The 24242-nt window shown below is 41.0% G+C and overlaps 1 protein-coding gene across 1 annotated transcript; it reads left to right on the forward strand.

Annotated features, from left to right (window-relative positions):
* The first annotated feature begins 1072 nt into the window (after positions 1-1072).
* LOC119725492 (very low-density lipoprotein receptor-like) lies at positions 1073-22868 on the forward strand. The gene is made up of 15 exons (XM_038196896.1): positions 1073-1109; positions 7075-7188; positions 8751-8864; positions 12266-12415; positions 13421-13564; positions 14952-14990; positions 15580-15687; positions 16900-17031; positions 18337-18483; positions 19659-19697; positions 20291-20398; positions 21129-21278; positions 21781-21924; positions 22219-22310; positions 22712-22868. The coding sequence occupies exons 1-14, from the start codon at positions 1073-1075 to the stop codon at positions 22302-22304; spliced, it is 1512 nt and encodes a 503-aa protein (XP_038052824.1). The 3' UTR covers positions 22305-22310; positions 22712-22868.
* Positions 22869-24242: the final 1374 nt, after the last annotated feature.

Raw genomic sequence — 24242 nt, forward strand, 5'->3', positions numbered from 1 at the left:
CTCGGTGATGGCTTAGGCTTGGCTCAGTCCGGCGATGACTCCGGGCTAGGCTACGCACGCAGCTGAATTTCAGTTACGTTGCGTGCGGTGTGCAGTGGGCTTGGCGACGGTGGGTGTGCGGCATACAGTGTGTGATGTGGTGCGCTGAATCTACGCACGCGGCGAGTACACATATGGATATGTACAGTTCACACTGGCGATCACAGCGGAAACGTTGTTGTCGCGGAGACAATTTCTGCTACTTTCCGGTAGTTTTCAGTAACTCTGCTTAGTTGAGAGTGATGGTATGGGTGTTCTCTGGCCTTTTTTTACCACCGCTGCCACCATGAAGTGAGATGAATCAATGAAGAACTTAGAGGAGATTATTCTCAGGTTCTGTGCCACTGCAGCTTTATTCATCAGACATAATGTAAGAGTGAGCGCGGGCGAACTGTTCACCTAATGTGCTTGCGCGCATACAAAGTAGTGCTCATGAAGTATCACAACAGGCTATTCCAACGCTCACTCAGAATGCCGGTGTGTGATCGGTGACCGGCTATTCTAACGCTCACTCAGAATGGCCAGTGTGTGATCAGTGCCCGGCTATTCCAACGCTCACTCAGAATGGCCAGTGTGTGATCAGTGACTGGCCATTCCAACGCTCACTCAGAATGGCCAGTGTGTGATCAGTGACTGGCTATTCCAACGCTCACTCAGAATGGCCAGTGTGTGATCAGTGACTGGCTATTCCAACGCTCACTCAGAATGGCCAGTGTGTGATCAGTGACTGGCTATTCCAACGCTCACTCAGAATGGCCAGTGTGTGATCAGTGACTGGCTATTCCAATGCTCACTCAAATGGCCAGTGGGTGATCAGTGACCAGCCATTCCAACGCTCACTCAGAATGGCCAGTGTGTGATCAGTGACTGGCTATTCCAACGCTCACTCAGAATGGCCAGTGTGTGATCAGTGACTGGCTATTCCAACGCTCACTCAGAATGGCCAGTGTGTGATCAGTGACTGGCTATTCCAATGCTCACTCAAAATGGCCAGTGGGTGATCAGTGACCAGCCATTCCAATGCTCACTCAGAATGGCTCGGGTAATGATCAGCATCCAGACTCCAACCGGTATTAAACATAGTGTTTAATACCGGTATAGCATAAACTGTATAGGTTTTTTGATATACGGACTCATTGGTGGTATTGTGCATGCTCATACATAGATAATAAGGAGAGGGACAGGTCACGTGAGAAGGTTTAACCAATAAATGGAAAAAGAGTCCGATTTTCATACGAGTTCGATTTTCATATGACACCGGCCAAGCACACATTTTTTTCCCTTACTAAAAGCCTCTTATTTCGTTAATTTCAGGGATATGTATGTCCCATCCAACAAAGAAGGGAACTGCGCGACGCCATCAAGTTCGTCTAGTAGGTAAGTAATCCGTTTACATTATCTAAACCAAAGAGCTAGTTCCTCGCCCCCCCCCCCCCGCAGAGATACTTTAAAGCCGTCCTGGGCGCAGACATTTTGAATTCATGTGCGCCACTTTTCATTGTGAAATCTCTTTTTTTTCCACCTGCCTTGTTTGACAACCATAGCCTTTCACACTGTGACAAAAGACGCAACACAAACCACAATTGAAAATTGGCGCAAGTCTCTAAATAGACCCTTTCATAAAATGGGCACTGCTCAGTCAACCGTGAATGTAATGACATGACCAGGGTATTATTTTAAAAAGGAGATTCAACCCTAACAGAGGATATCTCTCTTTGATTCACATGTGCCCTACTCTTGTTACAATCAAGCAATAATATCTCGGTTTCGTTTTGTTTTTTTGATCCACCCTGTATAAATGACAAATAGATCCTTGATATATTTGAACTTTTATTTCACTACAAAATTGATGGGAAATGTATTTCTCTCTTCCAAACTACGAAAATGTTTAAACCCCACTCTGTAGCGCTGGCTCTTTGACACAATACGCGCTACGCGCAACGTTGAACGCGCACACCAACATGCCTTTGCACACAAATACTGCGTCTTTGAACAAGAATGATCTTAACTGTTCAATAGTATTTCCCATTCTCAATGGGCGGATAGTAAACAAATATGGAATGCTTCGAGTAGTGTAGTAAAACTATAGCCTCCCGAGGTGATCCATGGACATTCTATTTTCTCGAGGCGAAGCCGAGGGAAAATAGAATGCTCCATGGATCACCGAGGGAGGCTAGTTTTACTTCACGAAGAGATAGAGCATTTAATATTTGTATTATAACACTTCATTCACAGAGTTTGCTTGGTTTTTAATATTTTTAATCAATTAAATCTGATTACAGTTAAAATAAACTTCTATTAACAAAATTCGTGGGAAACGTTGTTCTCTCTTCCAAGCCACCCCTTCTGGAAAATATGTTTGAACGAAACTCCGTCGTGCGCTCTCTCTTGTGAACAATAAGCGCGACGCGCAACGCGCAACGCTCAACGCGCACAGCAGCATACCTTTGCACACAAATACCGCGCTATGGGTATAGTACTTTGGTTGCTATACGGTATAGTACTTTGGTTGCTACGGGTATAGTTCTTTTGGCCGGGCATTGGAAGATAGCAACAAATTTCTTTTTTTCGGAGAGGGGGTGGAAGGAGGTCGGTAGACTTCAGCCGAAATTAACCTATCGCGATACGTAGCTTGTGAAATATTGTCCAATTATGTCTACATGATATAAAAGTGGACGCGAAACGCGCAAAATCTGAGACAAACAACACTTGAAGTACAAAATGTCACAGGGTCGCCAAAATAGGCATGGCCCACTCGCATAGGTCATTTACTTTACACCACTTTTGCGGTCCTTGGAGGTTTAATCACATAGATTATACGCGGTAGCACTGGTGAGCTTGGATTGCGCATTCTTGAGAGTTGAGACAAAAAAGGCTTTAGAGGGTATGGCACGCAAAAGCGGAATTTATTCAACCCTGCACGGCAACTGCCAACATTATAAAATACATCACAACTTTTTTGAAAAGTATGTCAACATTGTAAAATATATGTCAACATTTTAAAAAAGTATGTCAACATTTTAAAAAAAATGTCAACATTTAAAAAAAATATGTCAAAATTGTAAACAATATGTTAACATTTCAAAAACGTAAGTCAACATTTAAAAAATATATGTCAACATTTCAAAAACGTATGTCAACATTTAAAAACATATATGTCATGATTTCAAAAACGTATGTCAACATTTAAAAAATATATGTCAACTTTTTAAAAAATATATGTCAACATTTCAAAAAACGTATGTCAACATTTCAAAAATTTATGTCAACATTTCAAAAATATTTGTCAACATTTAAAAAAATATATGTCAATATTTAAAAAACTTGTCAACATTTAAAAAATATATGTCAACATTTAAAAAAAATGTCAACATTTAAAAAAAATATATTTGTTCTCTTTAATTAACTAGAAATTACTACTTGTTGACAAATATATGTGTCAACCCATCCTGCGACAAAGTTCACCTAAAATACGTGTCAAAATTTTGTCCAAAAATATGTGTCAACACTACCCGATGAAAAATATATGCCAACATTCACGTGACCGCCACGACGGAGTACATGCGCGAAGTATGCTGCGGGTGAATGCGGCGGATAATTGAGCACGTTACAGTGCACGTTACATGAGCACGATACATGTTCATGTGTCCGCTGTGCTTACTTTTCCTCGGGCGTAGTCTGGTTCCCAGACCTGACAATTATTCCCGACGCTCACGTCTTTAATTGTAGGTCAGGCAGCCTCCGTGGCTAAAAATAAACATGACGACATTAATGGCCCTTTTTCAAAGCGCGGCTTCGTTTCCGATTTCGCTTTATCACTTGAAGCTTTTAATGTTCTGATCAAAGTTTTTAAATAAATCACTTGCTTCGTAATATCATACAGTTATTATAATACAGTTTGATGTTTTGTAAGATAACATTGAATAATGTTGATCTGGAATCTTCAAAATAGGGAACCAAATAGCACTGTTAGCAGGCGGAGCCGAATGAAGACCGAGTTTTGGAAAATCTCGGTAACGGTCGTCAAATTCAAAATTGTACATGACGCAGCAAAAAGTTCGCCCGTACGATCCGAGTACATTTGATGCACAAAATCGTCGTTGAATTTCAAGTTTTCTAAATGAAAACAATAAATATTAATTACCAACTCATTTAAAATCAAATTAATAAGCAATTAGCAGTTAATTAAACCTATATTATATACTCGGAAATACTCAGGCGCTATCCGATTGTCGACGAAACGACTTCGGCAAACTTCGGAAATTTTCGGAAAAAGGAGGAATTCCTCCCGTTTTAGTCACGTGACGTAAATTGTAATACATTGTATTACCGGAGGCTACCGGACTTCAACCTCGTCCCCAGGGTGTCGAGCAGTACGCGCCCACCACTACCTGCTCTCTCACCCTGGTATTGGATCATTTGCAGGTGCAAGATTTTTGAACACGTATGCAAATGAAACAGTCTGGTGCCTGGATATGCGTTAAACATTAGCGTTTGTTTTTGTATGCGGTGTCTGGGGTAAAAACAGAGTCAATTCGATTTTTGAAATCAAACTGTTACGATCTTTTCGAGACAACATGCAGTATCATATTTCATATTAATATGAGCAAATTGGAAAGGAAATTAGTATTTTCGAGAAGGCGTGGACGAATGACCGCGAAAACACGTACTGCACGTTGTGAATAATAGCACCAAGTACACGATAAAAATTCATTACTAGCCAATTGCGGTATCCAATCAGGATACAGGAAGAAAGTTTCCTATCCAGGGTTTACTATTGGAAACGCGGTTGGAAATAAAGTAAGCAATGGGGACGAGGTTGACCAGACCTAAGATTCATCAGGAATAGTCAGAATATTTTGGTCTGGGTACCAGACGACCTCGGGCGGTGCGCGTAATTTTTATTCCTAGGAGGGTTAGGGGCAATGTCATGAATAATTCATGTTTATCCATGAGAACGGACAATGACATCAACAGCATTGTTGTTAGTTACTCAACTAGTTACAATACATTAAAACATTTTAAAGAACGGTTGTCTTCGAGCTACCACACAGTAGCCTAGTGGATAGCGAGATGAGCTATGGATACGAAGATCCCTGGTTCGAATCCACGTCGTCGCTGTTCATTTTCATCAGCTATTTTTCTTCTCCAAATTTATCACTGAGATATTTTTAAATTAAGGGGAAAATAGAACGAGAACCTAAGTCTTGCAATGATTCAAAGGAAATACTGAATTATTCATGACATTGCCCCTAACCCTCCTAGGAAAAAAAATTACGCGGGCGGTGCTATGGAGTCTACCAAGTCCACCCAAGAGGGTGCAGTGAACTAATTCAAGTGAGAATTTCTACGCGAGCTGATTAGAATAAAAAGTGACCCCACAGTTTCTTTTGAAAACGGAGACCGTTTGGCTTAAAAGAAAACCGGTGGAATTGTGTAAAAATAGCCAAGGATCAACTCCCTGGTTTTTGGGCTTCCATCTGAGGGCAAGCTTAATAAAATTACGGTTGAAAAATTGGTCCTATTTGCCTGAGAAAGTGGAAGGATGCCACTTGTAAAACGGCTACATGCAGGCTTGGGAACTATCACTTTTCGGGAGGTGATTTTGTTTTGGTGTGAATATTTAAAAATGTACTCGGCTAATCTACTTAAAATTGAAAAGAAATGAAAAGATGAAGTTCAAGACAATAATTTAATTTTTTGTTTGAGAAAGCCCAGTGATGTCGGCTTGCATGTTATTTGGCCCTGAACTTTGTTGATTTTACACTGTTTTCAATGGGGCTTGAATTGGTTCAGTGCACCCCTAATGGAATTTTTGGAACCAGACTAAAGCTGCTGCAACCTCATTCCGCCGAGAGCTAGAGGTAATCGAACTCGTTGGTCCGTGAATCTTGATATAGCTTGTATTAATATATTTTTTAAAATGTTGACATATTTTTTTTTTTTTAAATGTCGACATATTTTTTTAAAAATGTTGACACATATTTTTTAAATGTTGACATAAGTTTTTGAAATGTTGACATATATTTTTAAAAATGTTGACATATATTTTTGAAATGTTGACATAAGTTTTTGAAATGTCGACATATATTTTTTCAAAATGTTCACATATATTTTTGAAATGTTGACATAAGTTTTTGAAATGTTGACATATATATTTTAAATGTTGACATACGTTTTTGAAATGTTGACATATTGTTTACAATGTTGACATATTTTTTTAAAATGTTGACATATATTTTTTAAATGTTGACATAAAATTCCGCTTTGGCGTGCCATAAGAGGGAGACCGAGCATATAACAGGTCAAAATACCAGCAAGTGACTGGTGTGACTGCAGTGCGCTTAGAAAGGACATATCACAGTAGTTAAACTATCGTCGATTGCGAGTTAGCCACGCCCCTAGAGGGCTTCACGGGATATAAAATTTCTGTACGCTACGTTTTGTTTGTCTCAGATTTTGCGCGTTCTGCTTCCATTTGTATATCATGTAATTGGACGTGATTCTACCGCGATAGGTTATAGTGAGCGAGGCGACGCCTCTTTGAAAATAAGCAGCAATTAAATTTCAAAATTGTACAAAACTGTGTGGATCAAAATTTCATGCACTTTAATTTGCTACACCATTTTTTGTTTCTTCATGCTGCATTGCCAACTTACGGAAGTGTATTAAGGACATGACCAACAAAAAATTATCCGGCCCTCTATTTCGCCCGGGCGGATTACTATTTCGCCCGGGCGGATTTCTATTTCGTCCGGACGGATTAGTAATTCGCCCGGGCGAATTAGTAGTCTGCCCGGCCGGGAGAATTAGTAATCTGCCCGGGCGAATTAGTAGTCTGCCCGGGCGAATTGGTAATCCGCCCGGGCGGAATAGTAATCCGCCCGGGCGGAATAGTAATCCGCCCGGGCGAAATAGTAATCCGCCCGGGCGAAATAGTAATCCGCCCGGGCGAAACAGTAATCCACCCGGGCGAAGTAGTGGGCCTAAAAAATATTTTCGGTCATGTCCTAAATACGCTTCCGTACCAACTAGATATCGACGAGTGTAGCAGCGCTCCATGCCAGAATTGCGACATTTGCGTGGATGGTATCGACGCGTTTACCTGCGTGTGTGCTCCTGGCTTCACGGGATATCTCTGTGAAACTGGTTAGTGCTCCACAACAAATACTTGCCTTGACTTGTTCGTCCTTTGGCAACAAAATGCAGAGTTGTAATGACTCGAGTCAATGACTCGACTCGAGTCTGACTCGAGTCACGATTTTTGGTGACTCAACTCGACTCGAGTCCCTAAGGGCAAATGACTCGACTCGACTCGAGTCATTGCGAGCAAATGACTCGACTCGACTCGAGTCCCTCATCAGAATGACTCGACTCGACTCGATGAAGGCTAATGAGACTCGAGTCCCAACATTAAAAGGAAAACTTTGCGAAAAATATTTGCAATGACTTACGCCGGTGCCGGTTTTTGTTCACGTCACGTTAGAATGTTCACGAATAATGTATACATATACATACGTGGTTTGATCAGTGTCCCCATTAGTTGAATGACGATCAGCTGGCAATCCCTTTTTATTTTCATTAAGAGGCAAATGTGGTGTCGCCACATGAAGTAGCCCGAATGTAAAATTTAAAAAGCCAAAAAATGACTTTCTCTTTTGTGTTTATTTATTGTAAAGTGCTCAAATGTTTGTGACTCGAATTGACTCGAGCTAAATGCCTGACTCGACTCGACTCGACTCGACTCGACTACACACTGTGACTCGACTCGACTCGACTCGACCGTCTTGACCTAATGACTCGACTCGACTCGAGTCACTTCTTCAAAATGACTCGACTCGGCTCGAGTCACAAAAATCAGTGACTCGTTACAACTCTGACAAAATGTCATTGCAACTATTTTGGTTTTGTCCCTGTCGAGTATTAGCTTTTCTTGTTTTTTTTTCCAAAGCCATTGATGACTCCGCCTTGCCAGAACGGCGCCAAGAGATGAATTTCACATGATGTTGGCGCAAACCTACCATTATGCACATCGCTTGTAATTTGACTCCCGCTGACGTCATCATAACGTCAGAGTAAATTGTACCACTTCGGATAAGGGTTGATATATGTTGAAAGTTACAAGTTCATACCATATACCGTTTAGGAGAAAACGAGAATAGCAGTATTGTCCGGAAAAACAAGAAAGAAAGAAGATTGGTCAGAACAATTCTAAACAGTGGTCAGGATGTGCCCGTACACTCAATAAACATGAGACAGATGGTGGAAAATAGAAGGTTTAACCATCAAATTCAATTGTAGTCTTGTCATATTATTTGCCGTTTTGTTCCTTAATATTAGGACATGCACAAAAAAGGCAAATGTTTCAGGGTTGCATTTTTGGGGTCAATCTGTACTGGCTGGTTCTTAATAAAGGACATCCACTTTTGACAGCAATTTTCACCTACTTAGTCAACTTATTTCAGTTGTTTATCTTCACATAGTATCAGAGTATAGCCCTTTAACTATTTATGGTGAAAAAAAAATCTAAATAAAATTCGCAAGAATAGTGATTATGCTAATTTGAGTACAATTCACCAAAATCCAATTATTCCTGCTAGTGTTAAGATCATCTACCCAAGGAGCTGTCGGCGTAAGTTCATTGATGCGTAACATTACATAACAATCAAATGTCACGGATGTTTTTTTTTTCATGCTGCATGGCCAACTAGATATCGACGAATGTAGCAGCGATCCATGCCAGAATGGCGCCATTTGCGTGGATGGTATCGACGCGTTCACCTGCGTGTGTGCTCCTGGCTTCACGGGATATCTCTGTGAAACTGGTTAGTGCTCCACAACAAATACTTGCCTTGACTTGTTCGTCCTTTTGGAAACAAAATGTCATTGCAACTGTGTTGGTTTTGTCCCTGTTGAATATTAGCTTTTCCTGTTTTTTTTTTCCAAAGACATTAATGACTTTGCTATGCCAGACTGGCGCCAAGAGATTTATTTCACATGGTGTTTGCGCAAACTTAACATAATAGTATCCTTTCGCTGAATACGCAGGCCTGAAAACAAGAAGACTATGTTGGTCTAAAACGGGCAGGCAAACGTCGAGGTTCCATTGTTATCCGCCACGCTTCACTGTGGTCACTTAAGCAGGATGTTCTCCTCTACAGGCTGGTTCAAAATAAAGGAAATCCACTTTGACAGCACTTTTCACCTATACTTATTTAAACTATATCAATTGTTTCTTCACAAAGTAGTAAAGTAAAGCCCTTTAACCATGTATGGTGAAAAAAATCTAAACAAAAGTCGCAAGAATAGTGATATTATGCAAAATTAAATACAAGTTACCAAACTCCGATTATTCCTGTCAGTCTTAAGATCATCTACCCAAGGAGCTGTAATTTAAGTTCATTGTTGCACGACATTACATAACAATCAAATGTCAAGGTTGTTACCCTTTCAAAAAAGAAGTAGAACTCATTGTTTGAGGTGTGCTAATATTTTGTCTTCCAATCGAGCTCCGCCTGAGCTCAGTCAAGCGGATGGAATGTATACCTCCCTGGAAAAAAAAACATGTTTCGCACACAACATGTTCAAATTACCTTAGAAAGAAAATAGAGAGAAAATATGCAATTGCAACGTTTGTTTAAAGAAATAAGCAGAATTTAAATGTCCAAATGGTGCAAAATTGTATGGATCAAAATGTCATGCAAATTGCTTCACGATTTTTGTTTCTTCATGCGGCATTGCCACAAGACATCGACGAATGTAGCAGCGATCCATGTCAGAATGGCGCCATTTGCATGGATGGGACTTGTTCGTCCTTTGGAATCAATATGTCATTGCAACTATTTTTTTTTTTTTCCCTGTTGAATATTAGCTTTTCCTGTGCGTTTTCAAAGACATTGATGACTGTGCCATGCCAGGATTGGCGCCAAGAGATTAATTTCACATGATGTTTGCGCAAACTAATACCTAAAAGGTATCCGTACGCTGAATACGCATGCCTGCAAACCAACAAGAAGACCAGTACTTTAATAAGGGAATAAAATGTGTTCGGGAGGTATAAAAAAAAATTGTTTCAGACCGGTTGAAGTCTTGATGGGTGATAATTGACCTATCGCGATTTGCGAGTAAGCAACGCCCCTTAGATAACCTTATTTTTGTTTGTACACTCACTTTTGTTTGTCTCAGATTTTGCGCATTCCACGTCCATTTTGTTTATCATGTAATTTGACAATATTTCACAAGCTGCGTTGACGCGATTCTAACGCGATTCTACCGCGATAGGTCAATTATCAGCACTCCAGACTCCAACCGGTCTTAAACAGAGTGTTTAATACCGACCAAGCACACATTTATTCCCATTCACAAATACCTTTTCGGTAATCAAAACAAACAAATCTTTTCGGTCCAAAATCAAAACAATTAAAAAACTGGATGTTGCCAACCATTTTTGTCAACTATTTTACTTCATGTTTTATGGAACACCCCTCTGACTATAATATGGAATGTCCCTCTACAACTCCCTACATTATAAGGAGATTGGCGTGCGCGTCGCGCGTACCACGCAACGTCAGGCAATTAACGCAGCTGGGCTGGTGTAGTGTGAATCTCGGATTATGAAATACTGATTCACCTGTAGTATTGCTCATGCCTACGTGAGGAAAGTGAAAATTTCAAGTGACACTGGAAAACTGTTTAAGACCAGCTAGTCATGGGCAAGTTTGGGCAAGGACCAGTGGTTAACTAGTGGTTGGTTCGTGACGTACCTGGCGCAAGCGCACTGAAGTTGAAGTGCGGACGACTCTTAGTAGTCGAACTATCCGCTCCGTTCACAAGTCGCCCCCTAACCGACAAAGAAAGTACAGTTTGGGGTGACCGACCGACGCCATCTTGCCTGACTGCAATTTTGCCGCGACGCGCGGCCGTGCCACTGCGTGTACATAGTACAAATACCCTGGTGTACGTGCGTCACAGTATGGTCACACACAAGGAACGGTGCGCGTCAAGTAGCTAAATGTCTCGCCCATGGGACGTCGTTGCTAGGTAAAAGGGCGCCCTCTTTCGTTGGCGCACGGAGCCCATTGTCATGTCAACGACCGTCAGAAAATGGCGGTTGCACAATTATTCATTTCTTTTTGTTTCCCTTTATTTACATAATAACAGTGATTATGTATAATTTAGGAAATATTACATAATTGCCAATATTATTTGTACAAAGGTTAAAAAGTGACATAATTGTAAACTAACATGGAAAAACTGTGCAATGAAAATGAAATTTAGCGCTCACAGTTTCATTGTCTGCCATTTTTGTTGGTCCCCTCTGCACTATGGTATGGAAATTGCTATTGATAACCAGCTAGTCGACTAGCGTCTGGCTAACTTTAGTCGAAGTATGGTTAACTATTGATCAACAATAGTTCTTGCGTGTACTTGCCCAAAGTCTTTATCATCCGTTTAAGACCAGCCACGTGACGGGCTCTCGACCAATAGGAATGGGTAAACTGTATTAGGTTTTTATGAATAGCTAATAATCAAAAGTTGAAAATACTTTCTATATGGCTTTCGTAAAAGAATAAGCGTGATACATTTACAGCCAGGATTGTGTTGGCGAAAACTGCAGTCTTTATTTTCAAAGAATTAATTCCCGTGATCCAGCAACGGTTGCCTGTCATCATTTATATTCTATTTGAGGGGGGATTGTTTGTCAACTAATATCTTTGTTGGTGGGTCGTGTTGTTTGCATATATCTGTTTTGTCAATGCGGCCAATCACAATCACATGTATTACCTTATTCAATCCGATTTCAAAGATGGAGAGGACGAGGAGAAGTAAGTGTTAAATAACAACAATCGATTATTTCTTTTTACCATGACAAATTAACCAAAAATATTCATCAAGGTAACACCTTCTATTTAAAAAAACAAAACAAGTGTGCCTGCGTGCTTGCTTACTTGCTTGCTCGAGCGTGTTTTTGCTTGCTAGCTTGTTTTTGCCTCTGCTGTTGCTTCTTAAGGAAGTGGCATTTGGAAAAGCTTCATTGATTGCGGTGCTCAAGAGTGTGATATCAGTCTGTTCTCATAGCATACATAAACGAAGTGAAGTTTTTTCGCGACAAAATGACGGAGATTGTCACCGCGAAGCAACAGACCGGTAGTAGTTAACTTGTTTAGGCTTACCCATAACAGCCTCGTGTTTCATGAGACGTGCATGCATTGCTTGTTGGTTGCAGGTCAGAGTAGCTTCCCTCCTCCTCCTGTGATATGCGGCCAATATCAAATCACGTGCTTGTACAGCCAAGAATGCATTTATTTCCGTGAACTGTGTGATGGAAAAACAGACTGCATTGGCGGCGAAGATGAGGACCCTGTACTTAGCTGTGGTAAGAAAAATAAGTGACTTTGGCATATCTCTTTATAGTCTCTTGGTGGCAGCACACTCACCAGTATAATTTGGGACGGTTACCCACTGATGTCTATTATATTGACTGGATAGCGTTCGACCTATGCGTGTACACAAGACCGTGAAGCCCTCGCACACACGCGATGGCCATTTTGAAACTCCCTCAATTTTGCCCAAAAAGATTGTTCGTGACGGTGTTAATAAAATCGGACTCTATGAAAATCAGACTCTCTTCCCCTCTAATTGGTTAAACCCTCTCACGTGACCAGTCCTTCTCTCAATAATATGCATGAGCATCATGCGCAATATTCCATCAACAAGTCCGTATTTCATAAAACCTTAATTCATGCTACACTGACACTTAGTGTTATGAGCAGACCAACATGACAACCATGGGACGAAGAATTTTTGTGACATTTTATACAATTTACAAATCAAAAGTCGGGCAGTTACTTTTCAAGTACTTTCCCTATGCAGAGTAGTAATGGTTATGTATGAACTTTACCAAACCGACTGTACAAACCCACTGTTTAAATTCCTTTTGTGGTATCAAAGTATAACGTCGTCTGCTAAAACTTGTTTACCTTTCTGCTATCATGAAACGGAAGTGAACCGATCGCAAGTCTCGTCTTAAGTTTGTTCGGAACATTGACGTCATTTCAGCGTAACCAAAGCGGCAAAACGGTCCCGATATATCGGTCACAGCACCAAAAACACGGCCCTGGTTGCGGATCCGATTCCAACCAGAACTCTCCCTCTCTTACCGTTGGGGGTGGGGGGGGGGGGAGGGTACTGTGCACGGAGCCCATAACAACAACGTTAGGAATGAATATAGTTGTTTTTTTCTGCAATGAACCACATGCGATGTTTGAACCGAATTTTGTTGAAGGACGAATTAGAGCATTTGACTTTTAAGTATGAAATTGAAGATATCATCGAAATACTTAGTGAGATGTGAGGCCTGGGTGTTTTATTGGTACTGCAGGTGAAGGAGGAAGTAGCGTCTACCCGTGCAGCATCTACCAGTCCAGCTGTGTTTTCAGCCAGGAGTGCGTTTATTTCAGTGAATTGTGTGATGGAAAAAGAGACTGCGTTGGAGGTGAAGACGAGAACAATTATCTTTACTGTGGTAAGCAAGAAGTGATCTCTCTCTAAATCTTGGCATAGACCTGATTCACGAGCAAGCTATTTTCGATAGGGTTCCCTGATCAAGTATTTAATAAATTGTAAACTTTGAATGCAATGATGCCAGAGTATATAACGATCTGAGTGGGTTCAAGGTCTCTCTTTTTCACTTTGATAACATAAGGGATGTTTAAATACAAGTTTTAAATTATTCATCAGTGTAGTCTGGTGTTAATTCGTATTTAACTTTATTTAACTTTATTTCATTGCATTAATATTGGAGTAGCAGTTAAGAGCACCGGACTCATGTTCTGGTGTTTCAGAGGCAACAGTGACGTGGGTTCGAGCCCGGGCCCGGACACTTGTACCCTTAGCAAGGCACTTAACCTTGCTTCGTCCTTCGGATGGGACGCAAAGCCGTAGGTCCCGTGTGTTGTATAAGGCCTAACGCACGAACCCAGTAACGCTTATCGCTAAGAGAAGGGGTTCGTTCCGGTGTTTCTGGCAGGAAGGATGTGTATACATCAAGTTGGTGTGATGTTTCCCCCGGAATGCTTTTCCGACTACATGTATATGATACAGATACAGATACATTCATTTCTACTCTCAAGTTCCAAATATAAGATTTACCTCTCTTTCAATTTCATATGGCCGACACGTGGATAAAGTCTCTGTCACCAGTCCCTTGAAGGATATTGGGTTCTGTGCATCGGTCTCCATCAAAATAAAATTCTCGATGACTACATCCCACTGTTTAGTAGAACTAGAATCGTCCTAAAATGTGTGGAACATTTTTGTTTAAGAAAAGAAAATGCAATAATCGTCAATAGTCTGGTGTTGTTTAAGACCGCACTTAGCCAATGCGCGCAAGTGCTATCCGAAAACTCTCTCATAGAAATGCATTCATATACCGAATGTGATTTTTTTTCCATTGCCGACAATGTGGACAAAAATTTTGAGCGTCGCATAATATGCAATTTGACCCTTTGTGGATTCGAAACGGAGCCTGAGCAATTGCAGTGACGGGAATTGAAAATTTACAGATAAGTTTCCTACATTATTACGCTTTTCAACGAAAACGCATTTATGAATGGGAATAAAAGAGTGATGAATCGGTTTTAACGGCCGTTTAAAACCTTGCCGAGTCGTGGCCGTGATGACTTGCAGGTCACAGGTCACGCAAAATATATTCAATCAGAGCGCGAATTCATCAGCGTATCCTGTTTGCAGGGCGGGGGTACGAGCGAAGGGGCAACTTTGATCTAATTTCCTAGTCGTTTAGAACAGAGTGAGGGCGGTGTTACCCTCAAAAAGCAAAGGGTCGCAGTATTGCAATATGGTCGTGGTATCCTACAGAATTGTCTGTGCAATTACATTTTTTTCCTTTATAGACCCACTCGGCCTCCCACCGCAAGGAAACTCATCGGATGGTGAGTATTATTCCGAATACTGGCAGCCTAGTTTGCTTTGTGTTTCTCTCTAGGCATTACATCGGTTGGATTGAAACTGCTATGCGTAGTATCAGATTTTTAGAATGAGGGTTAAATCCATGTTATATTAAGAAAAAGATACTAGATTTCATAACAGTCCAAGTTCCATATAACACCTTCCCTGCTTTCAGTCAATGGAGTCTACTGCGCTCTCATAATCAGAAAAAGGTTTACCTTCCTTGATGCATTTCCAGGTGCAAACAAAACTACCGCGGTGAAAACAAATTTAAATAAAGGTGGGCTACAGGCCTGCTCTCTATGTCGCCAAATTGCAAATTCAGTTGATTGGACTCAAACAAGGGAAAGACATGTAGAGTGCCTTTACATTCTGATTGATCGAGTTTCAGTTAATGGGATTGAGTATCTGGACGAAGTTTGCATCCTTACATCCGAGTCATTAATGGTCCCTATAAGGTCACATAGTGGCATTTCACTTGCATACATGAATTCTGTGGAAGGCTATCGCTTCTTGAAGACGGCGCAGCGAAATAGCACTGGCCCTTGACAGTCCTATTGTGTTCATTAACAGGCTCATGTGACTTGCAATGTCCCACCGGCGAATGCTTCTCTGTAAACACGGTTTGTGATGGCCACAATGATTGTGCAGATGGTTTCGATGAACAAGAGCATATCTGCGGTAAGGTTTGGTTGGTTATTGTTATTAATTACTGCACAGTTGTGTCAGCACTTTCAGTTATATCGTAATTATTAATTGTACATTAACACATCTGTATTCAACTTTCATTAAAAACAGTTTGATTTGGGAGACTTACCGGGATCTTGTCTTAATTATATTAAGCACAATGCATTATATTTTGAACTCAGTGTACTTTTACGGGTAGTACTGAAGTGAAACACGGGTGCCCGATAAAGAAAACGCACCCCCAAAATTCAAATTACAGAACTTGTCTGGAGGGCTTTATCACTTTACAACTCGTGAGCGTCATCTGGTGCACATTAAAATGCACGTAAACGTGAAATCTGTAGTGGTTTTCATGTAGCAGGATTTGTTTGGGGGCGGGGGGGGGGGGGGGGGCGGCAACAATTTTCCAAGAAACTCCTCTGTGTTGGGAGGTAGCCAAAATGGAGGGAGGGGGTCTGAATCCAATTTGAAATTATCCGACAATCGTTGGAAATCGATACAAAATTCCAGTTTTCTTGAAAATGACAGCACATTAGGTGTCATGATTTGACATGATGCTTGAGACTTGTATTTAATTAAGGTATCATCAAAATAATCTGGTAGGTCAGTTTTTAGATTGTTGTAAATGTTATATATTACCTTTACTATCCGTTGAACTACATATATATATTTCTGTCTGGCGGGTCCACACCCTCCGCACTATGACAGCTCAGATAGAAGTTGTGATAACACGCAGTACCAATGCTTAGATGGCTCTTGCATTGATCAGGGAATTCTGTGTGATGGCGTTGCCAACTGCATGTATGGTGACGATGAAAATGAGAATTTTTGTGGTAAGAAAGACAAATGCAGTATGCAATACAATGAGGGCGCTGTTATGGCATCATTTTGCGTGCGTGCATGCTTACTTGTTTGCTCCCTCGAGTGTGTTTTTGCTTGCTAGCTTGTTTTTGCCTCTGCGTACCTGCTGGTGCTTGTTAAGGAAGTGGTGTTTGGAGGAGCTTCATTGATTGTGGTGCATGCTCCAGATGCAGAGTGTGATATCAGTCTGTTCTCATAGTATACATAAACGAAGTGAAACTTTTTGGCGACAAAATGACGTAGATTGTCACCTTGTAAGTAGCGACAGACTGGTACTTTCTTTTAGGCTTACCTACAACAGCCTCGTGTTTCATGAGACTGGCATGCATTGTATGTTGGTTGCAGGTCCTCCTGTGACGTGCGGCCAATATCAGATCAGGTGCTTGTACAGCAATGAATGCGTTTATTTCCGTGAACTGTGTGATGGAAAAACAGACTGCATTGGCGGCGAAGATGAAGACCCAGTACTTAGCTGTGGTAAGAAAAATAAGTGACTTTGGCATATCTCTTTATTGTCTTTTGGTTACAGCACATTTGTGACGGTAACTGCTCGATAGTACGATGGGTGCAACTTAGTAGAAAAATCCCATAGTCATTATAGTCCAAAATAGAATAAACTTTAGTGGGTCTGCTCGACAGTCAGGAGGTTGGATAGTGCGAAGGTTTATTGATCTGAAGGTTCAATGGTCAAAACCCACACATATCACATGCTCGGGCTTTATTAGTCCAAAAATGAAATGAGGTTGTCCAAAGATTGGATACTTTGAACTTAGAATAGGGTTTAATATCTGAATTTACAATAACGTTCAATAATGTTTCATTCGGACCGTTGAACCTTTTTCGATTCGGTCTATCAAACTTATCGTCTATTAGGACTATCGGACCTTCGGACGAACAGACCTCCGGACTATATCGAACCTTCAGACTATTAACCTTCGGACCGTTGAACGTCTATCAAGCGCTAACAAGTAAATAATCCGAATTATGTGGTTAGCAGAGCCAGATTAAGCGCAGGCTCGCGCGAGTCGCGCTCATGTAGTTCACAAGTACTCCAGGCTTTTTCGACCAATGGGCTCCGTGCCAGTCCCGTACGTGTGCGTACGCGGTGTCCCGTTCAAGGGGCTCTCAAAAGTGGTAAAACGGACCCTCTGTTGTTGGCGCACGGAGCCCTTTGCAATCCGGTTTGTTAGCTAAAACGTCTTGCACGCGCGCGCACCACTAATTACTCGCGCCCATTCGCTCTTTGCACGCTTCCGCCATCAGCTTGCTGAGCCTCGAGCTGTGTCACGCACACAGCCCTGTTTGACCTCAGTTTCTTGTTCCGAGGTCAAGCACGCATGGCCCAAAAGCGTACGCGAGATTTTATGAGATTTATTCGAGACTACAGAAAAACACGAAAAGTGCCTGGATACATGCACTGTTTGCCCAAGATGGCTAAATAAGTGAAAAGTTGAACTGAATTATGCATGACTTTACCCCATATCCCTCCTAGGAAAAAAAATACGCGTCCCGATAACGGTCACAGCGCAAAACGCGGCCCTGTTAGCTGATCGCCGGATGCCAACCCGAACTCTCCTTCTCTTACCGTTGGGGGGGGGGGGGGGGGGTACTTGAGCACAGAGCCCATAACAGAGTTCCAAATGAATATTGTTTTTTTTTCTGCAATGTACCACGTGCGATGTTTGAATAGAATTTAGAGCATTTGACTTTCAATTATGACATTGAAGATATCATCGAAATGTTTGTTGAAATGTGAGGCCTGGGTTGTTATTGCATGTGCAGGAGGAAGTGGCTACCCTCCCACGTACCCGTGCAGCGGACTCCAGGCCAGCTGTATTTTCAGCCAGGAATGCGTTTATTACAATGAATTGTGTGATGGAAAAAGAGACTGCATTGGAGGCGAAGACGAGAGCAATGCATTTACCTGTGGTAAGAAAAGAAGTGATGTCACAGCGTTAATCTTCTCTCTGACTCTTGGTATGGACCGCATTCACCAGCAGGAAGCTATTTTGGAAAGTGTTCCCTGAAAATATTGTATAAATTGGAAACTATCATTTGGAATGGTGCCAGAGTATTTAATGATTTGAGTGGGTTCAATGTCTCACTTTTATAACATTATAGGGAAATGTTTAATTACAAGTTTAAAATTATTCATCAAAGTAGTCTAGTGTTAATGGTACTGAACTTTTTATTTCAGTGCATTCATTTCTACTCGCGCGTTCCAAAATAAGATTTACCTCTCTTTCAATTTAATATGACCGAAACGTGACTAAAGTCTATTGTCATTGGTCCCTTGTAGGACATTGGGTTCTGTGCATTGGTCTTCATCAAAACAAATTCTCGATAACTACATCCCACTGTTTAGTAGAACTAGAATCGTTTTAATATTTGTGGAACAATTTTGTTTAAGACAAGAAAATGCAATAATCGTCAATATAGGTTTTCCCTATTCGTCTCGTGTAGCAATCGGCGTTGAATTGAAAAAGCAAATTTGTTTTTTTGTCATTCACTTTAATGTCGTTGTCATCAGATTTCGTTTCTGGTGACTTAAAACGTAACGATTAGAAAATGCGCCCAATCTTTAGACTTATTTGAAGAATTGCGCGCGTTAAAAGAATGATAATTTCAACATTTCCTTAGCCTATATGTATAAATAAAAGTAGTTATAGCTGTAAGGTTTGAATTTTTATTTCTGTGTTTCAAAATTAACATTTGAGTCAGAAATAGACATTTCACAATATGCACTTTACTTATGACATGGACACTAAGCATTAATTTTGCAATGATCTAATCTCCTAGTCATTTGGAGTAGAGTGAGGGCGGTGTTACCCGCACATTTGGCCTGGCATATCACATCTTGAAAGAGTTTTACGCCTGACAACTTAAGAAGTCAATTATAGGTATGGCACAAAAGCTGCATCTTGCATAATGAGTACATCGGGATACATCAAACCATGCATGACGATAGCCAGTACAACTCGTGTATTCTTTTTCATACGCGGACTCTGAAAATGAACTCCGATACAAACAGCAAGGGTCGCAGTATTGCAATATGGTCGTGGTATCCTAAGAATTGTCTGTGCAATTACATTTTTCCTTTATAGACCCACTCGGCCTCCCACCGCAAGGGAACTCATCGGATGGTAAGTATTATTCCGAATACTGGCAGCCTAGTTTGCTTTGTGTTTCTTTTCCAAGTATTAAATCGGTTGGATCGAAACTTCTTTACATTGAATCATTGAATCATTGAATGATGCGAGGGTAAGGTCCATGTAAGGAAAAAGATGCTAGATTTCATAACAGTCCAAGTTCCATATAACACCTTCCCTGCTTCTAGTCAATGAAGTCTACTGCGCTCTCATAATCAGAAAAAGGTTTACCTTCCTTGATGCATTTCCAGGTGCAAACAAAAACTACCGCGGTGAAAACAAATTTAAATAAAGGTGGGCTACAGTCCTGCTCTCTTAGTCGCCAAATTGCAAGTTCAGTTGATTGGACTCAAACAAGGGAAAGACATGTAGAGTGCCTTTACATTCTGATTGATCGAGTTTCAGTTAATGGGATTGAGTATCCGGACGAAGTTTGCATCCTTACATCCGAGTCATTAATGGTCCCTATAAGGTCACATAGTGGCATTTCACTTGCATACATGAATTCTGTGGAAGGCTATCGCTTCTTGAAGACGGCGCAGCGAAATAGCACTGGCCCTTGACAGTCCTATTGTGTTCATTAACAGGCTCATGTGACTTGCAATGTCCCACCGGCGAATGCTTATCTGTATACATGGCTTGTGACGGCCACAATGATTGTGCAGATGGTTTCGATGAACCAGAGCATATCTGCGGTAAGATTTGGTTTTGGTTATTAATACTAATTAGTGCAAAGTTGTGTTAGTACTTTCAGTTTTTAATTGTGGTTAATTAATACATCTGTTTTCAACTTTTAACACAAGAGCAGTTTGATTTTGGAGACTTACCGGGGATCTTGTCTTAAGTGTTGTAAGCACGATAAATTTTATGTTGTTGTCTTCACCACATGAAATTGACCAAGGAACTAGCGGTGCACGTTTACGGGTAGTATTGAAGTGAAACACGGGTAACCGATAAAGAAAACGCACCCCCAAAATTCAAATCACAGAACTTGTCTGAGGGCTTTATCACTTTACAACTCGTGAGCGTCATTCTGTCGCGCATTAAAATGCACATAAACGTGAATTCTATAGTGGTTTCCATGTAGCAGGAATTTTTTTTTTTTGGGGGGGGGGGCAACAATTTTCCAAGAAATTCCCCTGTTTTGGGAGGTAGCCAAAGTTGAGAGGGGGGGGGGGGGTGTTCTGAATCCAATTTGACATTGTCCGACAATCGTTGGAAATTGATACAAAATTCCAGTTTTCTTGAAAGTGACAGCACATTAGGTGTCATGATTTGACATGATACTTGAGACTTGTATTCAAATACAGTCAATTGAGGTTTCATTATAATAATCTGGTAGTTCAGTTTTTAGATTTTTGTAAATGTTACATTATATCACCTATACTATCCGTTGTACTACATAACGATATTTCTGTCTGGCAGGTCCACACCCTCCGCACTATGACAGCTCAGATGGAATTTGTGATAACACGCAGTACCAATGCTTAGATGGCTCTTGCATTGATCAGGGATTTCTGTGTGATGGCGTTGCCAACTGCATGTATGGTGACGATGAAGATGAGAACTTCTGTGGTAAGAAAGACAAATGCAGTATGCAATACAATGAGGGCGCTGTTATGGCATCATTTTGCGTGCGAAAAATTCAGAAATTAATCGTTTCAGTAACTTCACAACATGTACCTAAAAAAAGGCTGAACAATTAATATATTATTTATCTTACGTCAATAAGCTTGAGTTCACGTCTTTTTTTGTCACCGTTATGCGGGAACTCGTGTCAAGAGAGAGAAAGTTTTGTGACATTGAGTGCACCGATTGTGGTAGTTTTGGTCAATGAGAGGAAAACAGTGTATCATTAGGTTTGAGGTCCGTCCCCGGCCCCTGGGAGCCCCCCCCCCTTGTTGAAATCTCGAATTGCACACAAATAATATATACGTTGCCCTCATGCAGCGCCCCTTGAACATTTGGTGCATCCCCAGGTGCCCCCGTGTTCAAATGTTTTGATTGGTGTAACCTTTCAAAAATTTCTAAACTCGAAGACCTATTTCCTTACCTTACCAATTAATATTTTTCCCAGGTGGTCCACCACCCAATCCAATTGGGGATACTTTTACTTGTATTTCGACCGGAGACACGATTCCTCAGAGATACACCTGCGACCGAATCGTGGACTGCGCCTACGGTGAAGACGAGTGGCTGGCGTGCGGAACGCTTGGCTTTGGTGCGTATAGGTCGTCTCATCCGAAATAATTATCACAGATATATGAATTAGCTTACTTTAGACCGGTTCAGACTTCACACGCGAAGCGAATTTGTTGGGAAACGGCGAACACCACATTCAAACTGCAATTGTTGACGACGTGAAATTTTGCTTTCGCAAATACATGAAGTGTCATGTTAGCATGAAATCGTGTGCGTGCTGTTGCACTGTTGAGGTAGAGATACTAGGTCTACGTCATGCATATCAGAAGTAAATTTTCAAATTTTTCTTTTCATGGAACTGAATATAAAACAGATGGTATGAGGAAAAGAGACCCGAGGGAGAAATCTTTGAGAACCGTCCGTAAGGTGGCCGAGTTGAAGAGGTCTCTCCGAAAGTAACGACAGGTAAGACAGAACGGCAGGCAAATTACGACGCCGCATGCCAAAACAAGCAAAATCAAAGACTCACAAATGAAGTTTTACATTGCCCGTTGCACCAACCTTTCTCTACAAAGACCCCTTCTGCATCAAAATCGGATTATTATTTCCAAAGCCAAATCGCAGAACACAGAAAGGTCAAGTATGAGGAAACTTCATTGACAATTTTGTAAATGCAAGGCTAAAATTGTGATATCCTAAAATCTCGCTCCGTATTACCTTCGGTAACATTATTTTATCGACTGTGACTGCCCATTGAGTTTTTTTTTTTGTATAACGGAAACACAATCCAAATTCATGCTTGACCAAGACTAGACATAAAGGTGTTGATATTCTTTTAATCATCATCTCATTATTTCCCCCCATAGAATTGTATTGTCAAGGAGGGACAGGAACAAAACAACCGGAACAGACGATGGAAACTGAACACCAAAACGGCAGTGTGGATTTTAGAGAGCTGTAGCGCTTGCATAGTCATTGACCGTTTTGTAGATTTAGGCCTATCTATAGAGCGTGTAAGTAAGTCTTGCACTCCACGCTCACTTTATATGTGAGCGTCTTGGTACTACATGTAGTCTAGTCACAGACTCCCGTGTTAAAATAAGCCTCTCTAAAGATGACGCCACACTTTGCTTGCATGCGTGCTTTCTTATGGGAGCCTATGGGGACGGTTTCGTAGCCTCATGGAAAAGCGCACAAGTAAACGGAGAGGCTTTAATATTTACCCTCTTGCTATCCGCCTGATCGATTGAACGGAAGTTAAGGTCATCAATTATATTTTAAAAAGTCATCAATTTGCAAAATTTTCAATATGTTGTAAATTGTAATGCTTTCTATCTTTTAAAATACCAATTTATTGCCCTTGATTATGGGCGTAATCAGGACACAAACTAAATGCAAAAGATAGGACGTTACACATGTTACAGATACTATGGTGTCCCCTACGCGTTGTGGCGGCGCTACGACGGGATTTTCCCCCAAATTGTTTGCCCCCAGTTTTCCCAGCACTTTCTTTACAAATAGATGAATTGTGTTTATTTTCTTTGCTGTTAAAACTAATGACAAGTTGAATATAGAGAGTGAATCATCAGTTCTGTGGACACATTTTGGGCCAATGAAAGCATTATAAACATTGGTACTTTGTAGACAAAACACGACATTCACACATGCATTTATACAGCTAGATGGTGTGTATTCTGTGGTACGATACATTTCTCATTCATAAAAAAACTTCACTTCTAAGTTTCTGTAGTGGCTTTTCGGGCCATTGACTTCCCCTACCTCCTCCCAAAAAGAAAATAACTATTTCCTCCCCCCAATTGCCCCTGCTCCCCTTTTTTTCTTTTAGAGTCTGGCGCCGCCACAGAGCTGCACTCTCGTAAAATCTCGCAGGTTTAGTTTTTGAGGTAAACTTACGCGCTCTATTTTAAAATGTAAATGTAGACATAATATATCCTTCCTCCGATTTCTGTTTCTATGATTATAATTAACGAATTAAATTAGATGCTAATAGTGATACGAATTAATTGTAAGAAATGAACAAAACAAAATGACCTTGGTAATAAGATGCCAGATAATATAGTCTGCACTAGGTCTGATGTCGGGATTTGGTCATATTTTTCATGCCCCAGGGTGGGGATTTTGGTCACTCAAATTACACTGTTACCATTGGCGTTCTACAGAAAGGCAATCACTTGTGCTCCCCACGTATTTGTGTCGGGGCATGGTCGGGGATTGTCACTTCCATTTTGCCCGAGGGGTGGGGAGAGGTGGGGAAACATTTGATATGCGCATTACATGATCGAATAATAAAGGATAGTTAAGACGGTTGAGTTACAAATGATGTAATGGCGAACAATCTGGTGGTTTCAATTTAATAGCCCGGCCGCACATCATATC

Source organism: Patiria miniata, unplaced genomic scaffold (assembly GCF_015706575.1).
Source record: "Patiria miniata isolate m_02_andy unplaced genomic scaffold, ASM1570657v1 HiC_scaffold_19, whole genome shotgun sequence".
Classification (NCBI taxonomy): domain Eukaryota; kingdom Metazoa; phylum Echinodermata; class Asteroidea; order Valvatida; family Asterinidae; genus Patiria; species Patiria miniata.